This window comes from Paroedura picta, chromosome 3 (genome assembly GCF_049243985.1).
Source record: "Paroedura picta isolate Pp20150507F chromosome 3, Ppicta_v3.0, whole genome shotgun sequence".
In the NCBI taxonomy this organism is placed as follows: domain Eukaryota; kingdom Metazoa; phylum Chordata; class Lepidosauria; order Squamata; family Gekkonidae; genus Paroedura; species Paroedura picta.
In genome coordinates, this window is record NC_135371.1 from 125276122 (window position 1) to 125291082 (window position 14961).

A 14961-nucleotide genomic window follows, 5' to 3' on the forward strand; every position below is an offset into this window, starting at 1 on the left:
CTGGTTTGGAGGGAGGGGATGTTGTCTGGGCACGGAGTTGGGGGTGGGGTAGGGTGATTTCCAACAATTCCATCTGCCTGATGCAGACTTCCAATTTGCCTGTCATGTTGTTCCTGAAGTTCCCCTGTCCCCCAAGAGCAGCATTTCCAAAATATCTGTAGGCTGCAGCAAAAAGAGGGAGGCTAGAACAATGTGTTCCACAAGTGCCCTATGTGAGCAAGAAATGTATTCTGGGTTTAGCCTTATGGAGATTTTGATGTATTCTTTTACACTCAGTTATACATCCAATCCCCCTTCAAGGATCGCTGCCTTGTTGTGGCAAGGGGGCTTGCGTAGTTCAGTGAAGCTATGAGCTATACCGTGCAGGGCCACCCAAGACGGACAGGTCATAGCTGAGAGCGCTGACAAAAGGTGATCCACTGGAGAAGGAAATGGCAAACCACTCCAGTATCTTTGCCATGAAAACTCTATGGACAGTTCCAATAGGCATAACGATATGACGCCGGAAGATGAGCCCCTCAGGTCGGAAGGTGTCCAATATGCTACTGGTGATGAGCAGACGGCTAGTACGAGTAGCGCCAGAATGAATGAAGCGGCTGGGCCAAAGCCGAAAGGACGCTCAGTTGTGGAAATAACTGGTGGCGAAAAGACAGTCCAATGTTGTAAAGATTTTTATTCCATAGGAACCTGGAACGTCAGATCCATGAATCAAGGCAAGCTGGATGTGGTTAAACAAGAGATGACAAGACTGAACATCGACATTTTAGGAATCAGTGAACTAAAATGGGCAGGAATGGGTGAATTTAATTCAGATGACCATCAGGTATACTACTGTGGACAAGAATCTCGCAGAAGAAATGGAGTAGCCTTCATAATCAATAAGAGAGTTGGAAAAGCAGTATTTGGATACAATCCCCAAAATGACAGAATGATCTCAGTTCGAATCCAAGGCAAACCATTCAACATCACAGTAATCCAGGTCTATGCCCCAACCACTGCTGCTGAAGAGGATGAAGTTGACCAGTTCTATGAAGCCTTACAACACCTTCTAGAAGCAACACCAAAAAATGATGTGCTTATCATCATGGGGGATTGGAATGCTAAAGTAGGAAGCCAAAAGATAACCGGGATAACAGGCAAGCTTGGCCTTGGAGTACAAAATGAAGCAGGGCACAGGCTGGTAGAATTTTGTCAAGAGAATACAATGGTCATAGCAAACACTCTTTTCCAACAACCCACGAGACGACTCTACACATGGACATCACCAGACGGTCAACACAGAAAACAGATTGACTATGTGCTCTGCAGCGAAAGATGGAGAAGTTCTATACAGTCAGTAAAAACAAGACCAGGAGCTGATTGTGGTTTAGATCATCAGTTTCTTGTTGCAAAATTTAGGCTTAAATTGAAGAAAGTAGGGGAAAGCACTAGGCCACTCAGGTATGAACTAAATCATATCCCCGACGAATATACAGTAGATGTGACAAATAGATTTAAGGAATTAGATCTGATAGACAGAGTGCCTGAAGAACTATGGGCGGAGGTTCGCAACATTGTACAAAAGGTAGCAACTAAAACCATTCCAAAGAAAAAGAAATGCAAGAAATCAAAATGGCTGTCTGAGGAAGCTTTACAAATAGCGAAGGAGAGAAGGGAAGTGAAAGGCAAGGGAGAAAGAGAAAGATACACCCAATTGAATGCAGAATTCCAGAGAAAAGCTAGAAGAGATAAGAATGCCTTCTTAAATGAACAGTGCAAACAAAGAGAACAATAGAATGGGGAGGACCAGAGAACTTTTCAAGAAAATTGGAGATATGAAGAGAACGTTTCATGCAAAGATGGGTATGATAAGGGACCAAAATGGTAGGGACCTCACAGAAGCAGAAGAGATTTTAAAAAGGTGGCAAAATTATACAGAACTATACAAGAGTGAGCTTAACATCCCTGATAACCACAGTGGGGTAGTTACTGATCTGGAGCCAGACATCCTGGAATGTGAAGTCAAAAGGGCCTTAGGAAGTCTGAGCAACAATAAAGCTAGTGGTGGTGACAGCATTCCAGTTGAACTATTCAAAATCTTAAAAGATGATGCAGTAAAAGTGCTACACTCAATATGCCAGCAAATTTGGAAAACTCAACAATGGCCACAGGATTGGAAAAGGTCAGTTTACATTCCAATCCCAAAGAAGGACAATACCAAAGAATGTTCAAACTACCGCACCATTGCACTCATTTCTCATGCTAGCAAAGTTATGCTCAAAATTTTACAAGCTAGGCTCCAGCAATATGTGGACCGAGAACTTCCAGAAGTACAGGCAGGATTTCGAAGAGGCAGAGGAACTAGAGATCAAATTGCCAACATACGTTGGATCATGGAGAAAGCTAGGGAGTTCCAAAAGAACATCTACTCCTGCTTCATTGACTATGCTAAAGCCTTTGATTGTGTGGAGCACAACAAATTGACGCAAGTTCTTAAAGAGATGGGAATACCAGAGCATCTTATTTGTCTCTTGAGAAACTTATATGCAGGTCAAGAAGCAACAGTGAAAACTGAACATGGAATCACTGATTGGTTCAAAATTGAGAAAGGAGTTCGGCAAGGCTGTATACTGTCACCTTGCCTATTTAACTTGTATGCGGAGCACATCATGAGAAAGGCAGGATTAAAGGAGTCACAAATTGGGATCAAGATTGCAGGGAGAAATATCAACAACCTCAGATATGCAGATGATACCACTCTAATGGCAGAAAGTGAAGAGGAACTAAAGAGCCTGTTGATGCGGGTGAAGGAGGAGAGTGCAAAAGTTGGCTTGAAACTCAACATCAAGAAAACAAAGATCATGGCATCCGGCCCTCTCAATTCCTGCCAAATAGATGGGGAAGAAATGGAGATAGTGACAGATTTTATTTTCCTGGGCTCCAAGATCACTGCAGATGGGGACTGCAGCAAAGAAATTAAAAGACGCTTGCTCCTGGGGAGGAAAGCTATGGCAAATCTAGACAGCATCCTAAAAAGCAGAGACATCACCCTGCCAACAGAAGTGCATTTAGTCAAGGCTATGGTATTCCCAGTTGCAATGTATGGTTGCGAAAGTTGGACCATAAGGAAGGCCGAGCGTCAAAGAATTGAGGCTTTTGAACTCTGGTGCTGGAGAAGACTCTTGCGAGTCCCTTGGACTGCAAGGCGAACAAACCGGTCAGTCCTAGAGGAGATCAGTCCGGACTGCTCCTTAGAAGGCCAGATCCTGAAGATGAAACTCAAATACTTTGGCCACCTCATGAGAAGGAAGGACTCCCTGGAGAAGAGCCTAATGCTGGGAGCAATCGAGGGCAAAAGAAGAAGGGGACGACAGAGAATGAGGTGGCTGGATGGAGTCACTGAAGCAGTAGGTGCAAACTTAAATGTACTTCGGGTAATGGTAGAGGACAGGAAGGCCGGGTGGATCATTGTCCATGGGGTCGCGATGGGTCGGACACGACTTCGCACCTAACAACAACAACATACATCCAATACAGTCATGTTATAAAATCTTAACACTAAATAAAGCTGTAAAGGCTTAGTGGGAGGAGTTAGGGCAGGCTCAGTCCGGGATGAGGAAGGGTGCCGATTGGCCCCTTCCTCCAGACAGACCATTGGCCGGGCCAATTGGCCCTGCCGACAAGGAAGTAACTGCGAGCCGCGCATAGCGCGGCTCGCAGTTGCTCCCTTGCCGGCAGCCTGACGCGTCGGGAGGCGCGAATACCAGAGCACCAGAGCAAAGCGCCTCTCGCCGCTTCAGGCCGCCGACCAACGGAGCCCCCGGCAGCCGTGCTCCGCGCGACTGCCGGGAGCTCCCTTGCCTAGCACCCACTGTATTTTAAGTACAGCGGGCTTGATTACTAGTATTTAATAAGACTGAACATAAGAACCAATAGGTCATTCTCTACACAGAACAGACATTAAAAAATGCAAAATTAACCCACTGAGTATACCATATGTTACTAATGTCACCAACTGCTCCTATTATTGATGTCATTATTCCTGAAATAATTTCCTTCTTACTATCTACATTTTAAATCTGGCATCTCCTCCCCTTAAAAGCTAGCAGACTCATAACTAAAAATAAAATGATAGCTGCCTCCATATCTTTAGTCATCAAGCACAACCATTATTTGTATGCCAGGTGACGTTTCTCTCTAGGATCGGCCGAGTTTTATCACATTTGGACACTAAAGCTGTGCTGTAATTATATATTGTAGCACAATAACTAAGTAGCTGAGTCAGGTGGTAATCCCGGGGTGTTCGATCTGGTCTTCCCTCCCCTTGTTTCGGTCCCTGTGTGCAGTATTAGCCAGCACAGGGATCTTAGGTCATCTATTTTGTGTTGCCAGTTAATACTGTCATTAGCACCAGCCCGATGGTCCAATATATTTTTATTAGTATACTAGTAAGAAAGCCCATTGCAACCAGGAATGCAATGGGCGCTAGGACCCAGGGAACACTGGCAGGCACAGATCTCTCTCTCTCTCTCTCTCTCTCTCTCTCTCCCTCTCTCTCTCCCTCTCTCTCTCTCTCTCGCAGCAAGAGCCATGACAGGTAATCAGAGCTCCTTAGCAGGGAAGCAAGGGTCATTTGCAGTTTGTCTCTGTCTGTCTCTCTCTCTCCCTCACAGCAGGAGACAAAGCAGGTAATCAGGGGTCATTTGGAGTTTGGCAGGACTCTCTATGTGTCTCTCTCAGGTGTCTGAAAGCAAAGTGGCTAACATCCAGGGAAGGAGGGTGGGAATTGGAGAGGGAGGGCCAATCATGCCCTATTCCATCTCGGACAGTCAGGACACTCCCCACCCCCAGGGCTGTTTCAGAAATATTAAGAGGAACAATGGATGATAGAATAAACCACCTTTTTATGATGTTGAGGATTGTTTTAAAATTATTGGGGATTGTTTATAGGTTATGCTTTTAGATGTGACTTTTTTGTGAACCACCGCAAGGCTTGCTGGGACTGGTGGTATCAAAGTCCAATTAATAAGAAAATTAATTTAATTGAACTGTATCCATTCTTCTACAGTAGCAAACTCTGATGGAGTCTTGGGGGGCTTTGAAAAATCTGTTGATTCTCATTCTCTCCCCAGTTCCCTTTTTTTCTAGGTAAAAAGCAAGACCTCCATTATGTGTTCCTTATAAATTGCCACTTAAGTCAACATGGGCAGAAATAAAAGATACTTCTGATCCCTCACCAGAGCAAGGATGAGGTGACTGAAGCACGAACACAATTTCATTGCTGTAACAGAAGCTGTTAAACATGGGCTAGGTATGCAGTGATGTCATGTGCTAAGATTAGATGAGAGAACTCCCAGACAAAGCTAACCTCATTGACATTTTTAGCTTGTGAATGAGTAAGCTGAGTTATGATTTCAGCCTTAGCCATTCACATATGTGAGTGACGTCAGTGGCATGCCCTGGCTAGAAAGTGCCTACTCAGAGTTCAGGGATTTTAGTACCCTCTTTCTCTGCTGGCTGCATCACAGAAGGAGTCAGTTGCCAATTTCTAAAAAGTGAATGCCCTTTCTCGAAGCCATTGTCAATACTTGCAACACAATTCACTTCTATGGATTCAACCCCATGATGAGGGTTCTCTGTTGGCAGCACAGCATCTACACAAGAATTCTGTGTACATTTTCTTCTCTTGGTTGCTACTTTCCCTGAATTATTCTCCTGCAAGCCTTTGAAAAACAAACAGTAGCTGCTATAAAAACATACTGCAATATCTACTTGATCCCCTTACTTGTTAAAAGAAGTATTTATTTTTCTAGCCCTTTTCATCATGGAGATATAAAGGAAAGTGTTATCTTTACCAGAAAATAGTCTGAGACAACATTATAATCTTTATACGCTATTGCTGTATAAATATAAAAGGGTAAGGTCTAAGTGGGCAGAGAGTGGGTGGGGCCGGTCCAGGCGAGGACCCAACTGGAAGGCGCGAAGCCCTCACCAGGACAGACCAGAGTTTCAGCCAGTCGGGAGGTGTGAAGCCAAAGTTCTGACAGGGCCAAGGTTCTGACAGGGCCCACCCACCCAGCCCAGCCAGGGGCAATCTGGAGATATTGCTGCCAATCTGCTTCTGACCACAGCAGGGAGAGGAGGTCAGTAGGGCTGTCAAGGGGGATGAGAACGGAGGCTTGGACAGGCTGTGCCAGCCCTTTTAGTCCCAAGGCTGTCCTAACTGTCATGTCCAACTGTAACTTCCTTCACTTTGCCTTAGAACCCTGACAGAGCTGGCAAGAGGCTGGAGAATGCTCCCCCTCCCTCCCCTTCCCTTCAGGCCTGGTGCGAAGGAGCCTCTGGCAGCTCCTGACTGAGGGGAGAGAGGCGTTTCCGAGAGCAACGCAGGGGAGTCTGAGGGGTGTGTGCCTTCCTTTGGGGGGGGGACTTTCCCCTTCTGCCAAACAGTTGGCTGACAGGGAGGCCACAGAAAAGCCCCTTCTCACTTAAAATACTGCTCTGGCCAGGGGTTAGACACAGCCAAGATATGTGTATTTCTTCTTCGCAACTCTCTGCAGATTTGAGGCCATTGCACAGCATTATTCTGCAGACGAAACTGGATGCTGTTGTGGAGGTTCTTTTGTTTCCTGTTTCATCTGCACAACAGTAGGCCTTAAGTATTTGTGCAGTAGGCCTTAAGTATTTCAATTCAACAACAACCTCTGTGGGAGGCCTTAAATGTTTCTTCTCTACCACAACCCTGTCCAAAGTAGCCCTTTCTGTCTGGGAAGCTGATCTTTATACTCTGCAGATGAGCTGTAATTCCAGGAGGTCTTCAGGCCCCACCTGGAGGTTGGCTACCTCGGGTTGGAAATATTCCTGGAGGGTTGGAGGTGGGACTTCAAAATCGTACAATGTCTCAGAGTCCAGCCTTCAAAGGAGCCAGTTTTGACTGCAGTTGGGAGGGAGTGGTGCAGGTGTGTCCCTCCTGGGCTATAGGCTATGGCCAGCCCTTACCAGCAACTGTTTGTATTCTGGGGCATAGACAAGCAGACCAGCATCAGTCCTATGAGTCTGGAAAGTGCAGGAAGACCTAAATAAATATTTACAGCCTGAAACTGTAAATACTGAACAAGTAAATGGCTGGAGAGACATGGGAACAGCAGTGACTTTTTTCAACCTTGGCCTGGCAAATAAAAAAACAATATAAAAAACCTTACTAAGGTCAAGATTACTGTGCACAGAGAGACTTCCTCTTAGGGTTGCCAGCTTCCATGTGAGGCTCTCTACCTCACCTCCCTCATGGGGAGAGGAAGGGAAGACAATTGGAAAATGCTTTGAGACACCTGAGGCCTGTTGGGTCACTGCGACCCATTCCCATTTCTCCCAGACCTCTCACAGCCCCACATCCCTCACAGGTTGTCTATTGTAGGGAAACGAAGGGAAAAGGTGTTTGTAAACCGCTTTGAGACTTCTTTGGGTAGTAAACAACAGGGTACAAAAATCCAGTTCTTCTAAGGAGCAACCATGAAAGAAGCATGTGGGCACATAACATTTTATCAACAGTGAAAAAATGGAGAGAAGGAGCAGGGTAGACACCTGTATACTGTGACTACCCCATGTGTATTAGGGCAGGGGGACATTTCATTTTCTGTGGCCTAATTCACACAAGAAGGGAAATGACACAGAACAGGGAGGAATAGATTGCCATGTAATCTCCCCTCACATATCTGAAGACATGGCTCTGGAAAGGTCATCTGTAACCACTATGCCACAATTCCCAAAGGCCAGTCCTCTCCCACACTCAACGAACATTCCAAACCACATGTTCTTGACACCCATATCTCCACACCGATATCTCCACACCCATGCCCTCATTTCCACTATGCCACCACAACCTCCCACACAACATACACATTCAACCCCATGCCCTTACAGACTGGACAACTCCTCCCCTTCCTCTTCCCACTGCCAAACTCTAGCGCCCGTTGTATTCTTGGAGACAACGGGCTTTGCCCCTAATACTGCAATAAATCGCCATAACCTTATACCATTATAGCAAACTAGAAATCAATGTGTGTGTGTATTGCTAAGAAGTGCTGTCAGCTGCCATCAGATGAAGCAAGGAAAAGTAAAGAAATTGAGCAGATTCTCCAAATATGCACACCTTGTTACCAATGCAGTGTAAAATGAACTATGGTCTTTTCATAACAATATCATCAAAACAGGTTTGGGAAAGATCACAGAGCAAAGCAGAGGAAAACATGGAAAGCAGATGACATTGCATGAATGCTTCAAACTTCACTCAAGTTTGGAGGTCAAAACAGAACAAAACCTGCATGTTGAAGTAACCTATTCTATAAACGGACTGCATGCCTAATATTCCAGCTGCTTACGTTGGACACAAATAGGCAAGCTGCCTCACAACTGTCATTTCTACTTTTGCTTATGAGCAATGAATCACTTGGCCACTCAAAAGGATTCATCTCAACTTTGATATAGTCTCCTTTAGATCTATGAGTTTGTTATGAGATCAGAAGAACAGTATTACTCTGCAAGTTATAAAATATCCATCTGTATGCACAAAAATTGGACCATTTCGGATTCAGCTGGAAACAATTCAGCTGAATTTGAAATGCATGAATATCCCTTCACATTTTCAGAATTGGCCAAATCCAAAAACTTTTGGATTTAAAGGGAGCGAGCAGGGTGCCTGTCATTATCAGTTGTTCAGTGTGTTGGCCACTATCTTTAAATGCTCACCCCACCTTTGCAGGCAGCTTTGCTGGTTGCTCCCTTTAAATGCATCCAGCATGCTGACAGCTGATGATAACAGTGGCCCTGTCTGACTGGAGAGAGATTTAAAGGGAGTGGTGGCACCTGAAAATGGGAGGGGATGCATTTAAACAGGATGAATTGTGAATGGGTGGTTCAAGTTCGATGGGCTAAACAAAGTACCCGAATCAGCACTGATTCGGGTACTTTTTGGCTTATCCAAGCCAAACTGCCCATGCCTACTGAAACCATTACTGTACAGAGAAAATTCAAAACTTCTGGCTGTAGGGACTACACTGCATGGAGATTAGCAGTAAGTAACCATCTATTTCATTTGCTTATGGTTAATTATAGTGAGCCTCTTGTGGCGCAGAGTGGTAAGGCAGCGACATGCTGTCTGAAGTTGTCTGCCCATGAGGTTGGGAGTTCGATCCCAGCAGCCAGCTCAAGGTTGACTCAGCCTTCCATCCTTCCGAGGTCGGTAAAATGAGTACCCAGCTTGCTGGGGGGTAAACGGTCATGACTGGGGAAGGCACTGGCAAACCACCCTGTATTGAGTCTGTTATGAAAATGCTAGAGGGCGTCACCCCAAGGGTCAGACATGACCCGGTGCTTGCACAGGGGATACCTTTACCTTTACCTTAATAGTGTGTAGTAGTGAGTGTGTGGTAGAGTGAACATGTTAAACTGCCCTCAAATCTCTTTGCCAAACCATCAGTGCTGTGTTTTTCTTCCCTCCATAGTGTCCGTAATAAGTATTTGGAACATAGTTTAATTTATATAAATGTGCTGATGGTTTAGTTATTTTAGCATTTCCATGGATTATCTTTCACACCATTTCTAAGCACAATTCAGAGTGCTAATGCTTAACTAGGAAGCCCTACAACTGACTTCAGATTGATGTACCCAAAGGAGTGCATCATTCTGTACTGTCCAGCTCAAGCCCTCTTTGTGCAGTGGCAACAATGGAAAGGACATTGTCAGTGGTGGAACTCCAACCTGGAATGCACTCTTTCTAAAAGCTCAACTCATGCCTAAGATATTGAAATCTAGATGTCAGGTTGAAACATGCTTTTTGCCTAATCATTTGATTAATTACCAACATATCCCACCTTTCTTCCCAGTCAGGGCCACCAAGGCCAAACTTTCAGTTGGTTATTTATTACTCTCAAGAGATTTTATGGCCTGCATTCCCATCTCACTCATCACATCCAAGTGTTCAAATTTCACTTACTGCCATGTAGGGTCGGCATCCAGCATCTCTTGTTTTGGCAATGGAGTCTACAAGTTGTCCGCTGATGCCAAAATCACAGAGTTTGATATTTCCATTTCTGTCCAGAAGAATATTGGAAGGTTTAATATCTGCAAGGGATGTGGACAAAGTGCTTCAGTTTCAAATCTGCCGAAGGCTATACAGCAAGAGACACAAAATCAGAACTGAAGACAATATATTTGCTAAAACTGCTTCCTCATTTCAGAATGCAATTATATACTCTACAACATAGACTCTTAATGTTCAAGACAACACTTTTATAATTCAGGGGTAGTTAACTGGCTTTTTCATTGAGATCAACCCCCAATTACAACATCTACAGAGAAGTAAAATCAGATAGAGCCAGTCTAGAATGTGGAAATAATCAAATGGAATATTCAAAATAGCTAAGTCATGAAGACACGTTGGATAATACGTGGTCATTTTTACGCTATTGGTTCTTATAATCAGATACTAAAACTAGTTCAGGAAAACAGGCAAGCAGATAGTAAGCAATGTCCAGAATCCAAGGGGATATAAAATGGCCACCCCCAAATTATTTGAAGGTGCACACTGATTCAATTGAGGGACTATTGAAATATTCATATCAGTATGGCCAAACAACCTAGCATTTATTCTGAACTAAAAATAATCCGACTGACGAAAAAGGTTAGAAGAGTGAGAAGAAGGGATGGGATAAAGACTGATAAAGTACTTTCCTTCTCTCTTTGTAAAGTCTAAGTGACTGCCATAAACTTTGTATTTTAAAAAGGCATGGAATGCTCACAACCATCATTACAAGGGATCTTGGAAACTAACCTAGAAAATCAATTTCAGCAAAATATTTATCTTTTCATAACAGTACTTTCATAATATAACGATACTAAGCCAACAATACTAAGCATACTTTATAACAGCAATATCATTGAACTCAGTGGAAACCTTTAGTCAACATGCTTAGCATTGGACTGCTAGTTTTGAATATGAACCATAATAACATGGTTATATTGACTTTCTTAATTAAAGAGTCCTATGCACAAAATGCAGAAGATGTTTCAAGCAATCATATCATCTGAGGATGCTCATACTTTGATGGTAGGACAAAAAAGTGTACAGCTATTTCTGCAGAAAGGACAAACCAGATAGGCCTACCTCTGTGAATGATTTTCAAGTTCTCTTTTAAGTGGTTTAGTGCTTTCACAGTCTAGGAGAGAAGGAAAAGTCCTTATGTAGGGGGAAAAGGCAATTCCACAATTCAACAAATATGAACAAAGTTATTTCAGACAAATTTTGAAACAGAAATATAAAACAGTCCCTTCAAATATTTAATACCTACAGCATGCTGCAATGCAGTAAACACAAACTGCAAGAGAAACTGAAAGACGAATCTTCTGACAACAATGTTGGGAATCAATGAGGAAAGAGGTAAAATATTCTGGCCAATGTTCAAACTACACCTGTAATTTGCTTTTTGCTTACTGTGACAGAATTATACACCTTCTAGCCCCTGACAAAAACGAATACTGTGATACTTCAAATACTAACATGTTTTTCATGCCACAAACATTTGTGTGCCAGAGTCTTCTTCATCAGAAACATCTGAGCTCTAGCCCACAAAAGCTTTCAGTGTAACTGTTAATCTACAATGCGTTGTGATTCTTTCCATTTTTTTTTTTTACTGATGCAACTTAAAAGAGTTGACCCATTGTGAACTGACTGAAGTTGGTTGGGGAAGACTAGGAGAAAATTAAATTATACTCAAGAAGACTATAATCACCATAAAAAGTCCTTTTCTTTCTTTAATCTAGCCTAACGATGTCATATTCACATTGTCACTTAGAATTTCAAAGTGACTTAAGTTCTTCCCCTCTCACAGCTCTCATATCCAGACTTCTGTATCAAGATCTGCTGTTGCTTCACAGCAGATGTTGAAAGAGAAGCACTTGCCAAAGTGCACCTTCCCTGAAACACAGAGGCCAATCAGAAACACTCTTCCAGCTTCCCAGTCGAAGGTTGGTGCTGACAGGAATAAAAAGCACCCAAAGTACACCCCAAATGTCAACAATCCCACCCCAAATGTCTCTATCCTCTTTTGGGGTTTGCAACTTTATAATTGAATTATAAACAATGAATGAGTTAACTACACCAAGGACCATGCTATCACATCTGGGAGTGCTATTTCAGATTCATACTTTAGGACTTCCAAATATTAATAGTCACTGTCGGAATCCCCCAGTATTCTGCCATGATGACTGTGACTGATCCATTTATTGTCCTGCCTTGTCAGGCTGTGATACATCCCAATACCTGAGCTGCTTGGTACCTCAAGGACAAACATGCTTTTGGTTCCCATAGCCTAGCTTATCCTCCCCAGCCTCCCTGTCTTTTCCATGCCTTTGTAGATTGCACCAAATGTTTAGGTTCCTTTGAAATGCAGGCCATCATCTTCCCAAGGGAGGGGGAATGAGTTGTGCTAGGGTTTATCAGAGGAGTCTTTTCCAAGTATTGCCATTCCTGTCTATCCCTTTGTAATGATGTCTATGTCTCTGAATAAAGGAACTTGCTTTTAAAGACGTTTTCCTGTTCATATCAATAAGCACTCTTACAGTCAACATTCCTGAACTTAAGCCCACCTAACTCCACATAACCTGCATCTCTCACTCTTTCCAGCAAGTCCATGCCCTGATTTTGAAAGCCTACTACCACAATGAGCCAAGATATAGAGAATATAAAGTGTTTTAAACACCACCTAATTTTATTCAAGCACATGTACTGCTCCCATTAGGCAGTCATGCCATTAGTTACTGGATTCAATTCAAGCTACTCGCTATCATGTACAAAGCCTGAAATGGACTTTGTCCTCCATATCTATAAGACACCTCTCCCCCTATGTTCTATTAGGGCAGTTTTGCTAATGTAGTAGTAGTACTACTACATTAATAGTAGTAGTAGTAGTAGTAGTAGTAGTAGTAGTAGTAGTAGTAGTAGTAGTAGTAGTAGTAGTAGTAGTAGTAGTAGATGTAGATGTAGATGACAACTCAGGGCAGGTAACAACAATATAAAATATACTAAATAATATAATTCACGTAGTTAAAACAATATATAATTTAGGATAAAAATTAAATCATTAAAAGCTGTTTTCTAAAAACCATTATAGAGAGGGTGCTAGCTAAATTGGCAGACTAATGTTCTGCGAATGGGGCTTGTGGGCAGAGAAACCAGTAGTTTCCTTGCTGGTAGTTTCCTGACCTCAACAGTAGGCCTGGCAAAACAGCTGTCTTGCAGGCCCTCCAGAACTGCTGAAGGTTCCAAAGAGTCCTGAGTTCAAAAAAGAGATCATTTATGCAGGGCCTTCTGCAGTTGCCACCCTGCAAATAGGCAAAATCTACAGTCACCTAAACACACATTCTCTGCTGTGGCCCCCACCTTATGAATAACCTACCTGACAAGGTTAGGAAGGTTCCCCCTCTCCTTGCTTTCTGCAAACTATGCAGAACTGAACTATTCAAGAGGGCTTTTTGGCATAGGCAACAGGGATTTACAATAGCAAAATTATTCAGAAAGATGTTTGGGTCAAAGGTTAGGGACTGTGGACTGTGCTACTGAATACAGTTCATCCTGTTTGTTGATGTTAGTACGTTTCTAAAATGTCATTTTTGCACTGTTTCACATATTGTGGCAATATGTTTTCCTTGAGCTCGGTTTCAGATTTCTACATCCAAATCCCATCGCAATATTTACTCAAAGTTCCATCTTGTTAATTATATAGACTTTATAATCTGCCTTAAGTCCCAATGAGAAAAGTGGATTATAAATACCATAAATGTGTAACATAAATAAAATGGGAAAGGGGTGGTAGGAGAGGTTGGGACTCATTGCATACCTGTTTGCCTGTTCATCTAACAAACGGCCAATCAGGTAGGCTTTCCTGCCCCTGTCCGTATCCCCCTCCACTGCCAGCCCACTCCACTCAACTGACTGTGAGAGGTAATGCAGCCAGTGAGTACGAGCTGGGAGGAGGGGGAAGGGACTGCAGTTGGTGGCTTCCAGAAGGTTGCCCAGCCAGTGACCGGGGCCTGGGAGGGAAGGGGGGTGAATGCTGGCCTCACTGGCACATGGGGGGCAGGGAAGGCTTCGACTCCCACCAGCCCTTGCCCCCAAAAGGCCTGCCAAGGCCTCTCCAGGCTTTGGCAGGCCTGCCCAGGGCAGGGGGGGAGGGATTCCCCACCAGTGCTACCCCCCACTCCAAATAGGCCCACTGAGGCCTCTCCAGGCCTCAGTGGACCTACCCAGGGTGGGGGGGAAGGCTAATGCCCATTGTATATTTAATTACAATGGGCTTTTTTGCTAGCAAATAAAATAAAAATAAGCAATACTCACTACATCAATAAAGGAGGAGATAAAGCAAGAATATGCTAAAGATTCAGAAACCAGAATTTTTTACCCTTGTTTTAAAATAGTTTTAAAGGCATTTTCTTAAATTGCAATATTAGTAAATTCGTGGAAAATGTAGACTTTTAAAACTTTATATAAATTTACAAGAGAAGCTATAGTTCTTGCATATCCACATTTTCCATACATGCAAATGGATGTCCTATATCAGTTATGAGATGATGAAGAAGAGTTGGTTCTTATATGCCACTTTTCCCTACCCGAAGGAGGCTCAAAGCGGCTTACTGTCACCTTCCCATTCCTCTGGGATGAGCTTCTTATTCCCCTCCCCCAATTTTAGCAACCTAGGTTAAGCCAAGTTTTAAAGACATCATTTAATTAATGCTCATAATGTAAACATGTCAAAATTAAAGGTAAAGGTATCCCCTGTGCAAGCACCGAGTCATGTCTGACCCTTGGGGTGACGCCCTCTAGCGTTTTCATGGCAGACTCAATACGGGGTGGTTTGCCAGTGCCTTCCCCAGTCATGACCGTTTACCCCCCAGCAAGCTGGGTACTCATTTTACCGACCTCGGAAGGAT

At 43.4% G+C, this 14961-nt stretch overlaps 1 protein-coding gene across 8 annotated transcripts in view; it reads right to left on the reverse strand.

Annotated features, from left to right (window-relative positions):
* Positions 1–14961, reverse strand: part of MAP2K4 (mitogen-activated protein kinase kinase 4) — an 81214-nt gene that overhangs the window by 12677 nt on the left and 53576 nt on the right. For all 8 annotated transcript variants that reach the window (XM_077327576.1, XM_077327579.1, XM_077327574.1 and 5 more), the window contains 2 exons: positions 11141–11192; positions 9971–10098 (listed from right to left, as the gene is read on the reverse strand). In XM_077327576.1, the coding sequence (XP_077183691.1) occupies positions 9971–10098; positions 11141–11192 (180 nt within the window). The remainder of the gene's footprint in view (positions 1–9970; positions 10099–11140; positions 11193–14961) is intronic.